General features: G+C 39.0%; 1 protein-coding gene across 1 annotated transcript in view; it reads right to left on the bottom strand.

The window, feature by feature from the left end:
• ctnna2 (catenin (cadherin-associated protein), alpha 2) overlaps window positions 1-15035 on the bottom strand; it is a 207827-nt gene that overhangs the window by 181580 nt on the left and 11212 nt on the right. The window contains exons 3-6 of the mRNA XM_052084847.1: window positions 8898-9093; window positions 6955-7121; window positions 5346-5465; window positions 3983-4249 (exon numbers count right to left, since the gene is read on the bottom strand). Of these exons, the coding sequence (XP_051940807.1) occupies window positions 3983-4249; window positions 5346-5465; window positions 6955-7121; window positions 8898-9093 (750 nt within the window). The remainder of the gene's footprint in view (window positions 1-3982; window positions 4250-5345; window positions 5466-6954; window positions 7122-8897; window positions 9094-15035) is intronic.

Genomic DNA, 15035 nt, shown 5'->3' on the forward strand with positions numbered 1-15035 from the left:
GTAATTTCTAATGTTACAAATTTCATCCAGGATAACAAATTTTCACTGCTCAGCAAGAATCAAATTGATTTGAAACAATTCAGGGGTGAGGAACACAGTAATGGTTGCAAACAAATACAAACCTTTTTTTTAAAACTCATGTTTTGTATTTTAGGAGGGGTGCCGCCCACGCCTTTAAATGTACTTTCACCACGGTAATCGCCCCGACAATGGCGCATATGATGACAGCAGAAACTGTTAGCCAGAAGGTAAGATAACTTCTTTTAAAATCATTCAATGCCAGCCACTTGCACTGATCAAAACGCAAGTGGCAGCGATTTTAGAGTATTTTCGCAGATTTGTCATGACCCACGGAATATTGTGCTCTATCATTATTTGTACATTGACTCTATCCATCCATCCATTTTCAACACCGCTTATCTTGAATAGGGTAGCAGCGGGTGCTGGAGCATATCCCAGTAGACTTCGGCCGGTAGGCAGACCACACCCTGGACTGGTTGCCAGTCAATCGTTGGGCACATATAGAGACAAACAACCATTAACACCCACATCCACACCGTCACTGAGCCTATCCTAGCTGTCTTCGGCCAGTTGGCGAGGCACACCCTGATCTGGTTGCCAGCCAATCGCAGGGCTACCAGAAATCCCAATTTATCATATTACTACTATGTACGGATTATACAGGAAAAAATGATATGTTAAGATTTTACCAGACATTTTACCAGCAATAATGGGAGTAGTTATGCCACAAATGGCCCTGAGGCCACAGTTTGGTCACCAATGATTTAGAGTTATCACGTATACTAACTGCATGGCTTTAGAAATGTGGGAGGAAGCCAGAGAAAAGGCCTTTTAATCACAGGCAGAGCACATCGCCGAGATTGGAACCCTATAACCTCAGAGCTAACTACTACTATGAGCCCACAGTTGTTGTCTATATGATGCACTGCGCCTGACCGCAAACACATTTGTATGCTGCCAGCGATTAATACGAAAAAACAAAACAGATTGGTGCCTGTGTCGGTGTTAGCTGTGGTGGAAAAACGGGGTCAAGAGAGTCCTCAGGATGTTTTCTTCCCCTAATTAAAGAGCACAGACAGCAGCCATTTATATTCCTGCTGACTTGTCTGCGATTGTTGGGTAGCTTACAGCATGAAAAAAAAACAGTACACAACCTTTCACAACAGAGGATATGAGAGGTACTATATTTTCTTTCCTTTGGATTTTCTCTCCTTTGGACTATGAAAAGAATAATTCTAATTTATTCCCCAAGTCTTGCATGACTGACAAATTGTATGGAAAAAAAATGTATGCTTGGTAAACTAAAAGCCATAGCCATATCAAAAGCTGCGCTGCAAGATGATTCGGTCGATCTACTGAGTCTTTCCTTGCAATACCGAACCAGACAATCATCCATGCATGTCTGTATATATCCAGCTACCTGGTGTGCATGAGCATCAAGGACAAATTGCAAGAGCTTTGAGTCACGGCTTCTGTATCAGGTCATTACGATTCTAAGAGCATCTGACCACAGTCTGTGTCATGTCTCTGTGGTAAGTTCGAAATTAAACATGCACCAGCGACAGGCAGGCACAGAGGGCTAAGTAAAGGGCAATTTGTCTCATTTAATTGCTGTCGGTCTGCCCGTCAGCTGAATCAAATTATGCAGTTTTTTTGCTAGTCTGAAAGCCACCCGGTTTTACTTATATATATATATATATATATATATATATATATATATATATATATATATATATATGTTTTTTTAATGACGTGATGTCATAATTAACGGATATGGCTTTGTGAGAAGGAAAAAGTATAGCTGATTTAAAAAAAGCTCTTAAAAATTGCTGTTTTACAATTTAGAAATTAATTGAATTGTGATTGTATCCTCACTGCTGTTGAAATAAAACAGATACAACATATGCTTAAGCTTTCTAAACATGAACACAAAGTATCACAATGTCAAGTTAAAAAATAAAGACTAAGAGATATAATTAAAGTGGTAACAAGGTTTCTACGGCCACATCAGCGGAAAAAATCAGCAAAAAAAAAAAAGAAAAATTTGAAAAAAGAAAGGGGGTTGTCTGAATTAAGAGCAGCAGACTTTCTTTAGGTTTTTTTTTGACTGTTGGAAATGTATGTTGATGCCAAATAGTCACAATATTCTTGGACTACAAGCATCAGTGACGAGGTCCTACTAAAATAACTGAAGGGTGTATGCATTCGTTTGAATTGTGTGATCTTCAAAGTGTATTTCAGTTCTTGAATTTTCTCATGCATAAATATATTTACATAAACATATACAATAATATACATCAATATTTGTGTTGAATGAAACTCTTCGGACATAAAGTGACACAAGAATGCCACAATTCATTCCAAAACACTGGATGACTTTCAAAACATTCTCACTTGGCAACATTTCTGATAAGGAAATAATGTACCGGGACGCTGAAAAGTGAACAGAAATTGTTCTCAACTCAAACTGTAAAACCTCATTGAACTCTAAAGAGAACGTGTAGAACCAAAATATTAACACTGCCAGAGTAAGCATTGTATTATAATAAAATGGATTAACATAAGGTAAAACTAATCTCCCTGAGATGCCTGAAAGACAATTTTGGAGAGGGAACAGAAAAGTATTTTTGAGACAATATCGTCACCAAGTAGTGTTTTGGCAGTATTACTGGATATACAGTAATAAAGATTTGATAAAGCCTTGTTATATTTCATTACTTGCATTGCTCATACCTGCCTGGTTCGATGGTTATCATTACACGTTTTCACTCTTCCCATCATGTGCATTTTTCATTGCTGGCGTTACAAAAATCAAAATAAAAGTAAAGGGAAAAATTGTCACAGAGATTAAGCAATACAAGATGTGTAGCGCCAAGTACAGCAACACACATGATGATACTTTAAACTTTGGCTTTTGAGGTATATTTTTTCCTGACTTTTTCGCAGCAGTGTAATATTATAAATCACAGGGCACTTATAAATAAATAAACACTCACACTCACACCAAAGGATAATTGAGAGACTGCAAATAACTGGTATGTTTTTGGAACACGCAGGTAAAATTCAAATCATGAACCACAGAATTGTGAGGCAGAAATGCTAACTACAGGTGCATCCAACTAACTCAAGAGTACATTCTGAAAGAAATACAGATGCATCAATTACTTTTGAAGAAAAAAAAACTGCAGAAGAGTTCCCAGAAAAACCTTTTAAATAACCTTCAAAGGATGCTTTAACAAGGATGGAGATAATTACCCAAGAGAACCAGCGACATCTCAATCAACTACCACTTGCACTGCATACAAAATCACAGTGAGCTTGCTCGTACCTCATCGGCAATGGACATACACTAGGTGGCAGCAATGGATAATGATTTGGAGCACTTTGGTCGCAGCTTCAAGGACCAGAACCAGCTTTGTTTTCACCTTAGGTTCAAAAGCGGATACTGAGGTTGAAATATATATTTAAAAAAAAAAGAGTCAAATTAATTAACTGAATTTGCAACTATTCAATTGGACTATTGCAGCTGTGTCTTTGTGGAAAAAGCATTTTGTGCTTTATTGCTTTCTAAAAAACAAATTGCAGATTTTGCATTCATCCATCAGATTCGCCAAGAATGATTCATGAAAATCAGTTCCTGAGTCACCCCACTATCTCTGAGAGCTTCAACGTGCAACCCTTTCAACATTTGTGCCTTGCTCATGAAGTTGTAAAGTAATTCTTAAAAAATCCTACTTCTACATCCACCTCCCTTCACCGGCTGTGAGGTCATGGTGATGCTTAAGTGGTACACCAGAGGGTACGATACCAAGATTCCATGCGTAGATAAAGATCAAAAAGTTTAGTGATCAATCAACACCGACCTACAAAAATTATTTTGACATCAGTAATATTACACCACATTAGGGTGCATTCTGTATGTTTGAACGCATTGTATTGCATCTAGAAGCAGTGAACTTACATCAAACTCATTGAGGGCAGCAGCCAGCTCTCCGATGCAAGCATGGCTGTGCTTCTCGTCGGTAGGCGAGGTGGCTTGAGCGGCACTGGAGATGCCTCCAATGGCCTCCTGCACTTGCTTGAACACGTAGTCCCGGTTGGCACGGGTTGCCGCCACGTCTGGATGGCGCAGGAAGGCCTGTGAGGCAGTGTACAGCATGGTGGCGTTCTTCTTCAGAGCTCCACGTGCTGCGGCCATTTCATCTCGACACTGAGGGTCCTTCAGCTCCTGAGGAAGGGCTTTGATTTAGCACTTAAAAGCATATTACTGCTGAAAGAGCCATGAAAAATAATTTGAGATCAAGCGGATTCAGCTTGAACGCATTTGACATTATAGGTTTTAATTCTGCAACAAAACCTGCCAATTTAAGAGTTACATGTTTTTCAGAGAGTAGCATTGTAGACTAGAGCTTATCAGATCTGCCTCAGTTTTGAGATTTGGCATTTGATCCTCTTCTCCAGTGGTCACTTGTTTTTTTAATTCCTGATACTGACAGCATCGAAAAACTTTCACATAAGGTTAACAAAAGACTTTTAACTGTCCGTTAGAGTGAGTATGCCTGTTTGTCTATATGTGATTGATTGGCAACCAATTCACGGTGTACACTAGCATTTGAGTCTCTGGTCTTTTCCCTGACGACTACCAAGAGGGAGGGGAGGGAGGTGTGTCCATATTGCCTATTTCTGGTAGGCGCTGTTAAAGTCATTCGTTTTTTTTTTAATTGGTCTCTCCAAATCAAGTTGATATAATATAATAGAAATGCTAATACTGTATCACGTTCCTGGTTTAAAAAAAATAAATAAACTACCGCTTACATGAATTGCGCTTGAGAGTAAAAAAATTGACCCGGACTACTGTTGACTTGACTTGACTATATCTATATTAAATATATTAATCTGATCACTTGTATGTGTCATTTCCAGCCAAAAGTTACCAATTTGACAAATACAAATTTACTTAAAGAGATAAATTTGATTTTAACCACAAAGTATGAAGTCACTTGTTGCTAGGCATAATTTGTGGGGGACATTCATAAAACAAATATGACAAATAGTGACATACAACCATACACACATTTACGGTTAAACGTAAGTTTATCTACCATCCATGTTTTGTTGCTATGGGAGGAAGAGAGAAAAATGAAGAGAACTCTACACAGCAAGAGCCGACTATGCTTCCTTTCCAAGACAGTCTTGCAGTAACCGATTCACCATTGTGCTGGTGAAGTACCAGTATGTAAGATTTTCAGACTGTGAATATCACCCAGAGGTCAGAAGAGATTTACGATATTTGAAAAAGTAAGATGAGTAGAAGAAGGGCATACCTGCTGTCTCCGGGCTGCTACATAATTAAGTTTCACCATCTCTTTCCCAAATTCTTTGAAGCGGTTTGCCAGGTCCTGTTCATTGGTCGCATTCTTAACTCCTTCCAGGGCCTCCTCTACCTGCCACACACATAGGCACACAATGGATCCCACAAAATAAATTGATGCGCACAGAACATTTTTAACAATGCTTTAAGCAGTAAATTTTAATGACACATTCATCCAAAAATGCTACAGAATTTATTTGGTTGAATGAATAAAAACGATTTTCTGCCAGCATGGAATTGCAGGCGGATTTAGAGAAAAAAAAAGACATTAACTATTACGATGTGCAGTTTAAAAGGGTCTCAATTCAGCAATCACCATCCATTAAGTGGGCACATTGTGATTCCGGACTGCTTTCCATCCCTAATGAAAGTGCTTTACAAAAAGTAATGGAAAGGAAAGGAGTGAAAGATAACTTGGAAGAGGGCTTTGATGACACGGCTTATGCTGGCTTCATCTAAGCTCCTCTGTGAAATGGATCTGGAAAAAGGGATTGAGAAGAAAGCATTGGGGGATTCAAGCCCAATGTTTATTTTAATTACACAAATGGTAGTTGTGTTTTTAATCCTTAAATCTAAATGTATCTCCATTTTATCATTTCGGTTTTTAAAATTGTTTATAATAGCCATTGCTTTCACAGTCGTTATGTTTTAGTTTCTTTTCCATTTATTTATAGCTTTTACTGTAAAATTTGCAAAGAGCCTAAATAATTCTGGAAGAAGCTTTATGGACTAATTAAGCTTTACCAAAGTGATAAAAAAGCTATAGAGAAAGAAAAAAATGACTCATGATTTCATAAATAGAAATGTATCTGTGAAACTACGTGGATGTAATTATGACTTGCTGCACAGTTTCTTTTGCGATGAGCTCACTAATATTTCGTGATGATGTGACACATAATGGTAGCAGTAACGTGAACTCAGATCTCGACAGAGGTCAAGTCAAAATTTTTTAAACATTTTTTTACACAACAAAACGACAGAACGTTTTTAGCTACCGACTGAAAAGTAAGACACCACACTTATTGGGAACGCTTCATTTTCAACAAAATAATGGCCCAAAACATACTGCCCAAAATGCAAACAAGTTCATTAAGCACAAAGAAGTGGATGATTTTACACTCCCCAAGTCAATACCCAGACATAAACCAGATTGAAACTGCATTATACCTGTTTACTTGTGGGAAGTAACCCCACACCCAACAACATCTGAAAGAGGCTCTGACAAAATCCCACAAGAGCATCACAAAAGGAGAATGCAAAAGGTTGGCAGTAGCAATGGACCGTTTTATTTTAAGTCGTATTAGTTGGAATGCTCGTGTGCATCTAATTTCAGATTTTGTTCGTGTGTATCCGAAGAAGATGTAAATGTATTCAAATAAAAGATCAGATATTATCTTTTTGTGTCTTCTAGTCATCGTTGGAAATAAAATAATGTACTTCTCCATTTTAATATTGTTGGAGGGTGTTGTCAAACGTTTGAAATGTTGCAAGATATCACGCAGGCAGTTATACGATGCGAATGCATCCAAAAAACAACATTGCTGGTTAATTAGCAATCTTACAATTTTCAGGTGAGCCAGCAGCCTCATAACGTCAGCCATGTCAGCAAGGATGAGCAGCCGTGTGACTGCAGACAGCAGGGCCCGGGCAGCCCTCACCATCGTGCCACGTTTCACAGAAGAGCAGGGGTCATCCGCAAACTCTGAGGAGGCAATGCGCATAGTCTCTCCTGCAAAAATAATAATAATTAATAATAATAAATGCAGAACGATGTTACACCAGATGGTCATTCTATGCAAATGATAGGATGTAGATGCTCTGACTGTATGTATATCAATATAAATATATTCTTTATTTCTAATCGAACTGGTTTCTAAACTACAGGCTGAACGTCACTTTACTGGGATGATGCAAATGCAAATACTTAATTGATATCAGCAAGTACCAAAAGCAAATGTTAGCAATTAAAAATGTGAACAATATTAGGTTAACTGGAATTTATGATTGGAGTACAGTCCTGTTAAAAATAAAATCCTGGGTCTCTATTAGAAGTGTTACTTTTAGAATTAGATCTAAAGACCTTACGTCATAATACATAAACTATGTCTGCTTTCACTGATCAGTTTCGAATCAGTTGAACACGACTTTTGGTCACATCAAGCCAAATGAACCGCATTAAAGTGTAAAGCAAATTCAGTCTAAAGAACAGGATAATTCAAGCCGATGAAAGAGTGCTCATCTAAAAGCACTTTAAAGCTACACTGGCGTGAGAAAGATTACAGGTGTGACGCATCAGTTAAATATACAGTACCAACAATAATAATATTTGATAATGCCCAAGTTAAGGCTGAAGTCTCATTGGCCTTGTGATGAGTAGCTCAAAAGTGACAGGCCAAAGAAGTTTGCCTTCCAAATCCGTCTGTGGTCTGAAAGCATGTGCATAATTTATCAGTGACAAGAACTGAGCGGAAGAGGGCACAGTGACATGGGTCGATGCCATGAGGACAGATTTAAATGTGCTCATTTCGAAAAGACCTTTCCAAGGTGAACGGTGCAATTTTACAGGGAACATTTCATCCTATGAAACTGATGTTGCTTGAGACAAATCGGGAGAATACGAATTTGCACATTTGTCGCATTCACTTTCATTTTTTGGAGTGCAAAGTCACATGACTATTTTATTAATCTGTTGATTCGAAAAAGTTTTCATCCCATGGGTCTGTCGTGACTGCTTTGTCACGCGTGAAAAAGAGTCAGCAGACCAACACATTCAGGTCAATGTTGAAAGCAACAACAGAGAATCCAAGTTGAACGAGCAATAACAAAATGAGGGCAAAATGTGTGATCATGTCTCGTGAGGAGAAAATCAAATCCTTTGGGGGTCAAGCGTGGGGGGTATTTGATGAACATAAGTGTATTACTGTGCCAGTTTTTTGTATTTTGCAAAGAAGTGGCTGCTCATCCTAATTAAGGTCACAGGTGAGCTGGTGACCAGACATCGTAGGGCACATATTAAAAGGAAAGGGAGACATTAGCCAAACAGCAGGTGAAGAAAAAAAAAGGTGGTTTCAAACACAATGGCGTGAATACCAACACAAAACAGAATTACGTCCAATGATAGGGTAAGCCTGCACAACGACAATGTGGAGGACCTAATCTAAATCAGTGTTGAGGGGCCAGACTTGATTGATTATGATGCTAGGGAGCATGTGAAGCTGATAAGGAGATCCCATGCTAAAAATCTTGGCTCCTCCGAGTTGAACAAAATAATGTTCACATCAAAGCAAAACTGCTGTTTTATTATTGTTTACTTTATGTGAACTGTTTTGTTAAGTGCATTGTTACAGCTGCCGCTGTTGTGAAGGTGCTATATAAACCAGCATGTATCATATTGTCTTCTTTTGAAACGATATAAAATATTGGTGCTGTTTTGTCAGCCACTGATTGTTAGACCAAATACTCTCTGTTGAGCTCTGCTTAAAGAAGGTGCTTTTAACATGCTCACCTTGCTTACGCACATCATCGACAGCCGCAATGAGCTCCTCTTTGAGATCTTGGCTGTCTTTGGCAATCTGCTCTCCCTTCTCCAAGAAGTTCTGAGTAGCCTGCTCAACTGAGACTGCCAGAACATGAGCCTTCTTGGAGCGGCCCTTTTTCTTACTTGATGGGCCTTTGTTGCTTGTGTTTACCAAAGTAGTCACCTAGGAAGCACAGACGAGGGGGAAAAAAAGAAGTCAGACACATACAGAATCGGGGGGCATGCAGTACTCAAAGTGTATTCTTGCAGCATTGGTCGCGAGCCGCATACATCTCTGCTCGGCTTCTTGCGGCTCTTAAAGCCCTTCTCACTTTGAGCTTTGCAGCGTGATGTCATCAACCCCATTCATTGTATATGTGAAATGGAGCGTTGCCATCTTTAGAAAGGGCTTTGTCGTGACATGAAAACATATCAGTTCACTCACAGGTGATCAAATCCACATCATCAAACGGATTAGCGGTGAGCATACCCAAAGTATATAACGATAAACACTGTCACCAGTGTTTCTGAAGCAGAACCTTTTTGTGCAGCTTGTTATTTTCTGTGAGAGACCTCCTGAAAGCATACCGCACACAATCTTCTTTATTAATTCAGACAGGATCTGATCTTTTTGAGGACCCAATTCTAAAAATGGGTCAAGAATAAAAGTTTGATTTCATCTCGGATGAATTTATTTTAACAAGCTTTAGCATCATGTTCTCATCTTCTCATATATTTCTTTTGCAATCTCTACACACACATGCCCAAGTTACAACAGAGAGCTCATGATAAGTTGCAACGGGATAGGTTTTTTTCACTCCTGGTTTGGAATCAATCTGAGGCAAAACCTGTGCGCAATGCACATTCCTCCTCATGTTAAAGACTAAATTCACTTAAAAAATTATGTGGCAAAGCAAACAATTCATCTAGTCACTGTTATTTTTCAATGCATAGAAGAGTTTCCTGACTGAATGTTCTGAGCTCCCGCTTGAACGCCAGTGCTGCCATATATTGAGCATATGATGCCATAGCGGATGTCTTCAACTTCCCGTAGCTGACGGCATTCTCTGAACTGCAGCTCAAACTTGTGGAGACTGAATCAACAGCTCTTTTGCTTGCTTGGTTACAGTTAGGTGTAGTGCACTCGCTTTGCGTCAGTTACTTCAAGACAACATTATTTAAAGTGTCTTTGCATACAATTAACGGTTAATAGAGTGTGCATAGAGAAGGATACACTCGGTCACAAAATTAAAACGGCCTGTTTATTTTACCAAGTCATTTCAGGTTAGAGGTTATGCATCACAGCATAAATATATATATATATATATATATATATATATATATATGGAAAATACGGCAGTTCCATCGGTAGTGTATTCAGTTAACGATCCATGTTATTATGATACAGCCTAATCTTGACCAAAGAGAACACTCTTGACAATAGTGTGCAGCTGCAGAAACATGTAGTAAATATAGAGTCAGGGAAGACATCCAATCACTGTGTTAATTAAATCCAACTTCATTGCTTCAGTGCTATGCATTGCAGCAGCAACATCACAAAAGTGCTTGTAGTGCACCTGGTCCTTTCAGAAAGCACTTCATTCTATAACCATCCTACGGAGCAGCAGAGCAATGAGCAGTATATTCGCTGCTCATACCATTAAACTGTAGACGTAATGCCAACAGTTGGAAATGACTGTCAATTAAAAGGGCCAAAAAGTTACCTCAGTAGAGATAGACCTTGAAAGATAAATGATTTAAACATGTTGCGTTATTCTCCTCCTTTAGTTTCGGCGCTTTGTTAATCATGCAAGGAGGTAGCGCAATCTGGCCAAGTGTTTCGAATAAAAGGATTTCACAAATTTACAACCCCTGCCAAACAGAAAGAACTCTACATTGGCGGCCAACAGACGAGCGGCAAACAAAGGGCATCGATCGCTGAGTATGCAAAAGAAGACGCCGCTGATTGTAAACTTGTTCTGTCCAGTCGACTCTGAAAACTTCCATTCCTGTAGGTGGAGGCACTGCACATTACAAAATAATTGGCAACGAACATGAATGAGAGCAGGTAGTGTACGTGTTGTTTATGGCTACATTTTACAAATAATAATTTGAATGAATGTTTTGAGGATTTGTACTTTCTCTCAGAGCTCGAGCAACCCCCCCCAACAGAAATTTTCGTGGAAATAACTCATTTTAGTGATGAACAAATTAACAATGTATTAGTTTTTTTTTTTTTTTTACAATTATTACACTGGCCTGTTTGCCCTATTTTATTTATTTACTTTTAATATAATACTGTATTGTGCCTTGGAGCACTGTTTTCCTCCTCACCATCCAGATGTTGCAAGTTCACATTTGGGATTCCTCTGCAGATTCTGCATTTACTCCGCGTGCCTGTGTTGGGTTTCTCCCACATTCCAAAAACATGTATAATAGGTTAATTGAAGACTCTAAATCAGGGGTGTCCAAACTTTTTGCCAAGGGGGCCAGATTTTATGTGGTAAAATGTCGGGGGGCCGACCTTGGCTGACATTCTTTACATTGAACAACAATATTGTTCAACAAATTTTAGTAAGCCAGTCTGTTTCACATTTCCATTTTTATTTTAATTTCAACAATCTTAAGAATTTCTTTTGGTTCATTTGAAACAGGTATATCACATGCAACTGCGTATTCACTTGACTTTTTCTTAAACAGAAGTCTCCTGAGTGCAAATTGATTGATTTGAAACATAAAATGTATCACCGTGACTTTTCAATAGTCACAAAACCTTTGACTCGAACAACAGGGAAATGAACAAGCAATACACATATCCACAACTGCAAGGATCATTTGAAATATGACATATCAGTCAATATAAACACAGAGTGATGTCTTGTTAACTCGTGAGTGATGCCCTCTAGTGTCTAAATGCTATTACTCATTTAGTGAATGCTATTACTCATTTAGCCACTAGAGGGAAGCAGTACTCTATGAAACATCACTCACCAGTCTACGAGACCTCAGTCAATGCAACACGTGTTCCATTGCGCCCAACCTGCGGGCCAGACGGCACTGATTTTATGACAGGGGCCGAGGGCCGGATGAAATTCGACCGCGGGCCGAATTTGGCCCGCGGGCCGGACTTTGGACATGCCTGCTCTAAATCATAGGTGTCAAACTCAGATCCTGGAGGGCCGCTGTCCTGCATGTTTTCCAAGTCTCTCTGTTGCAACACACCTGATTCAAATGATCAGATCATCAGCAAGCTCTGCAGAAGCCTGATATTGAACCCGTTCATTTGAATCAGGTGTGTTGCAGCAGGGAGACTTGGAAAACATGCAGGGCAGCAGCCCTCCAGGACCTGAGTTTGACACCTATGCTCTAAATTGTCCATAGACGTCAATGTGTCTCTGAATGACTATGAATGTGACTATGAATGCCCTGCAATTGAATGGCTCCCCTGCCTCTCGCCCACAGTCGGCTGAGTTCGGCTCCAGCACAGCTACGGTCGCAGTGGGGATCAGTGGTACGGAGAATGGATGGATGGTTATTAAAAAAAAAAAAATCTCATTTGTAATGAATGTCCCACATTTGTGGTCGTCTTTTGTAATATTGTATGTTGTGAAAAATCGTGATTCTAAAAGGAAGCTTAATGTTTTCCGGTAAACCCGTTGGCGTGCACTTATGATTTGTTGAGCAAAGTACAATGCTGATGACGAGAAGACCGCCTCCCTGATATTTTGTTCTTGCTGAGTAGCAACATACTATGGTACAATCTTGATATACATACAATCTTCAATGTAAAATTCATATACGCACACACACACACACACACATTCTGCAAGCTGCAAGGTTTTTGTCATGTTGCTTTCCACCGGGACGGTCTCATTCAAGTCACAGCTCCTTGAAGTGTTTTTCTTCCAACAGTGGCTTAAAAAGCTTGATGTATATTTAATTATGCCCTGAATAACCTCACAACAGGCACTTTGGCTCATGGAACTTATCTACCTTCATACAGATTTAACAGCGTTATTTTTATGAATTTATAATGTTGTCTTTGCATGCAGGTGCCAGAATATCCAAAGAACAAGCTTGTAGGGAAAACAAATGACTTTCACGAGATTAACGTTGCATCCAGGTGGGTGTTGAAGTTCTTAGGTTGGCATCAGATTCACCCGTTATTTGCCCGAGAGTGCAGTAATTTCCCAGCGCCTAAAATCAAAACTGCTTTTGGACTCAGGTGAACCTAGCAGTTGCTGTTATTATTTTCAAAATATTACATACACTGACTGGCATTGTTGTGTTTTAAGTGAAACTCAGCAATGGTATGCTCTTTGGGCTTTATATGAAGATACAAAGCATTTAACGTTCAATAGTGACTTGCGTCTTTTCATTTGCCAAATGACAGTTTAATTAAACTTGTCTAATATTACAGTCATGTATGCTCCACTCCCAGAAGGCAACCATAATGCAGAGAAAAGGTGGAGCCAAGCATCCTTGAGAGTGGTGAGCATCACATGGAGAAAAAAGAAAGCACCTGTTTTCAGAGTGATAATATCAAGGCACTCCAACACTACAGTACATTTTTTATGAATGTTGCCAAGGCATACAAATTCACTGTCACTTTCACGGTGACACAAGCACAAGACAGATTGCTTGGCTGACTAACTTTTGGAGTACGATCAACTCTGACAGCCATCAAATTAAAAATCAAGCTTGCTGCATGCAGCAATGATGCAAGTACAACAGACTGCAGGGGCAAATGCTCTTAGTTGGCGTGGAAGATGTGTAAATGTACAAATACGAAACTGAGGAAAAATTCTGAAATATAATCTAAATCTGACTGACACAGGCATGAATCGTGACGGGAGAAAAGACTAAACTGTTGAGATGGAAGAGAAGGTAGAGTGACAGTGACATGAAATATGATGTGCATAACAGTCATAAATAGCTGATGAATTATTCCAAATTTCTTAGTTGGTACAATTATAGATATAGATATTTTTTTTAAATACCACACAAGGTTATTTAATAAACAAAGTACTAAAGTATGTGAAAGGTTGTTCATCGGTGATCAAGCAGCTAACCTTTTTCCGTATGGTACATAAGGGCTTGGTGTGCATTGTGCTCCTATTTTATTGCTCATCAATCGCATAAATTGCCATGTGGCCTTTTCTCCCAGAACACTGGCCAGTGGAATCTCGATTCAGCTGTAAATCCCAGTGGCCCTTCGTAGATGTTTAATTTTCCGCTTTCAGGCTCTGATACGTGATACTTAACACAAGGGAAGAGAGTGTGTGTGTGTGTGTGCGTGTGTGTGTGTGTGTGTGTGTGTGTGAAGACTTATAGTACAGAAGAGCAATTGATGAACACACAAATATGTGCATTCATAGACTCCAAGGAAACGTGATGTAGATTATAACGCTACTTTAAAAAAAATGGTTCTGGATTCAGATGATTTTAGTCAGTGCAGCCACTTGACGAACAAAAATTGAGTAAATTCAACATTTTTTTTTTCATTGCGGTCATGCGAAACACTTATGCACGTAAAACATAAATGCCAACCGTTAAATGCAAAAGAAGCTCAGCAGTCTTTCTAGCAGTCAGGGTTGGAGAGAAAAAAAAATGGTGTGGAGGCATGTGCCTGCATGATGTGTGGAAAAGAGTCTGGGCCTGAAGATGTGAGATGAATTATGGTCACGACTATAAACTACAGCACGATGAAGGTGCGTCCCACCCTGAGTAAGGAGAGTCCCGATTGTGAGTTGTACAAGTTAAAGGTCTCATTAATGGTCAGAAAAGTTTTAAATGCTATACATTGGCTAGAAAAAAAAGTTGAATCAAATTAAATTCAAAATAAAACTTCAAAACAATTCAGTACAATAAATTAATTCAATCATTGCAACTTTTTAAGGTGTAAATATACTGTTTCGTGCTTGGATTAGTGAAATTATATTATCACTTCAATATTTGTTGTGACTGAGCAAGTTTGTTTGACTTCTCTTTTGAGTGGCTTGAACCAAGTAATGACTTGACTCAGCTTGATTGAAATTTGATTGAGACTCAATTTGACTTGCCCTGATTTTTTTTTCGACAGTCAATTTGCTTTCAACTTGCACAGATGTAACTTACTCCCACCTC

Source organism: Hippocampus zosterae, chromosome 13 (assembly GCF_025434085.1).
Source record: "Hippocampus zosterae strain Florida chromosome 13, ASM2543408v3, whole genome shotgun sequence".
Lineage (NCBI taxonomy): Eukaryota > Metazoa > Chordata > Actinopteri > Syngnathiformes > Syngnathidae > Hippocampus > Hippocampus zosterae.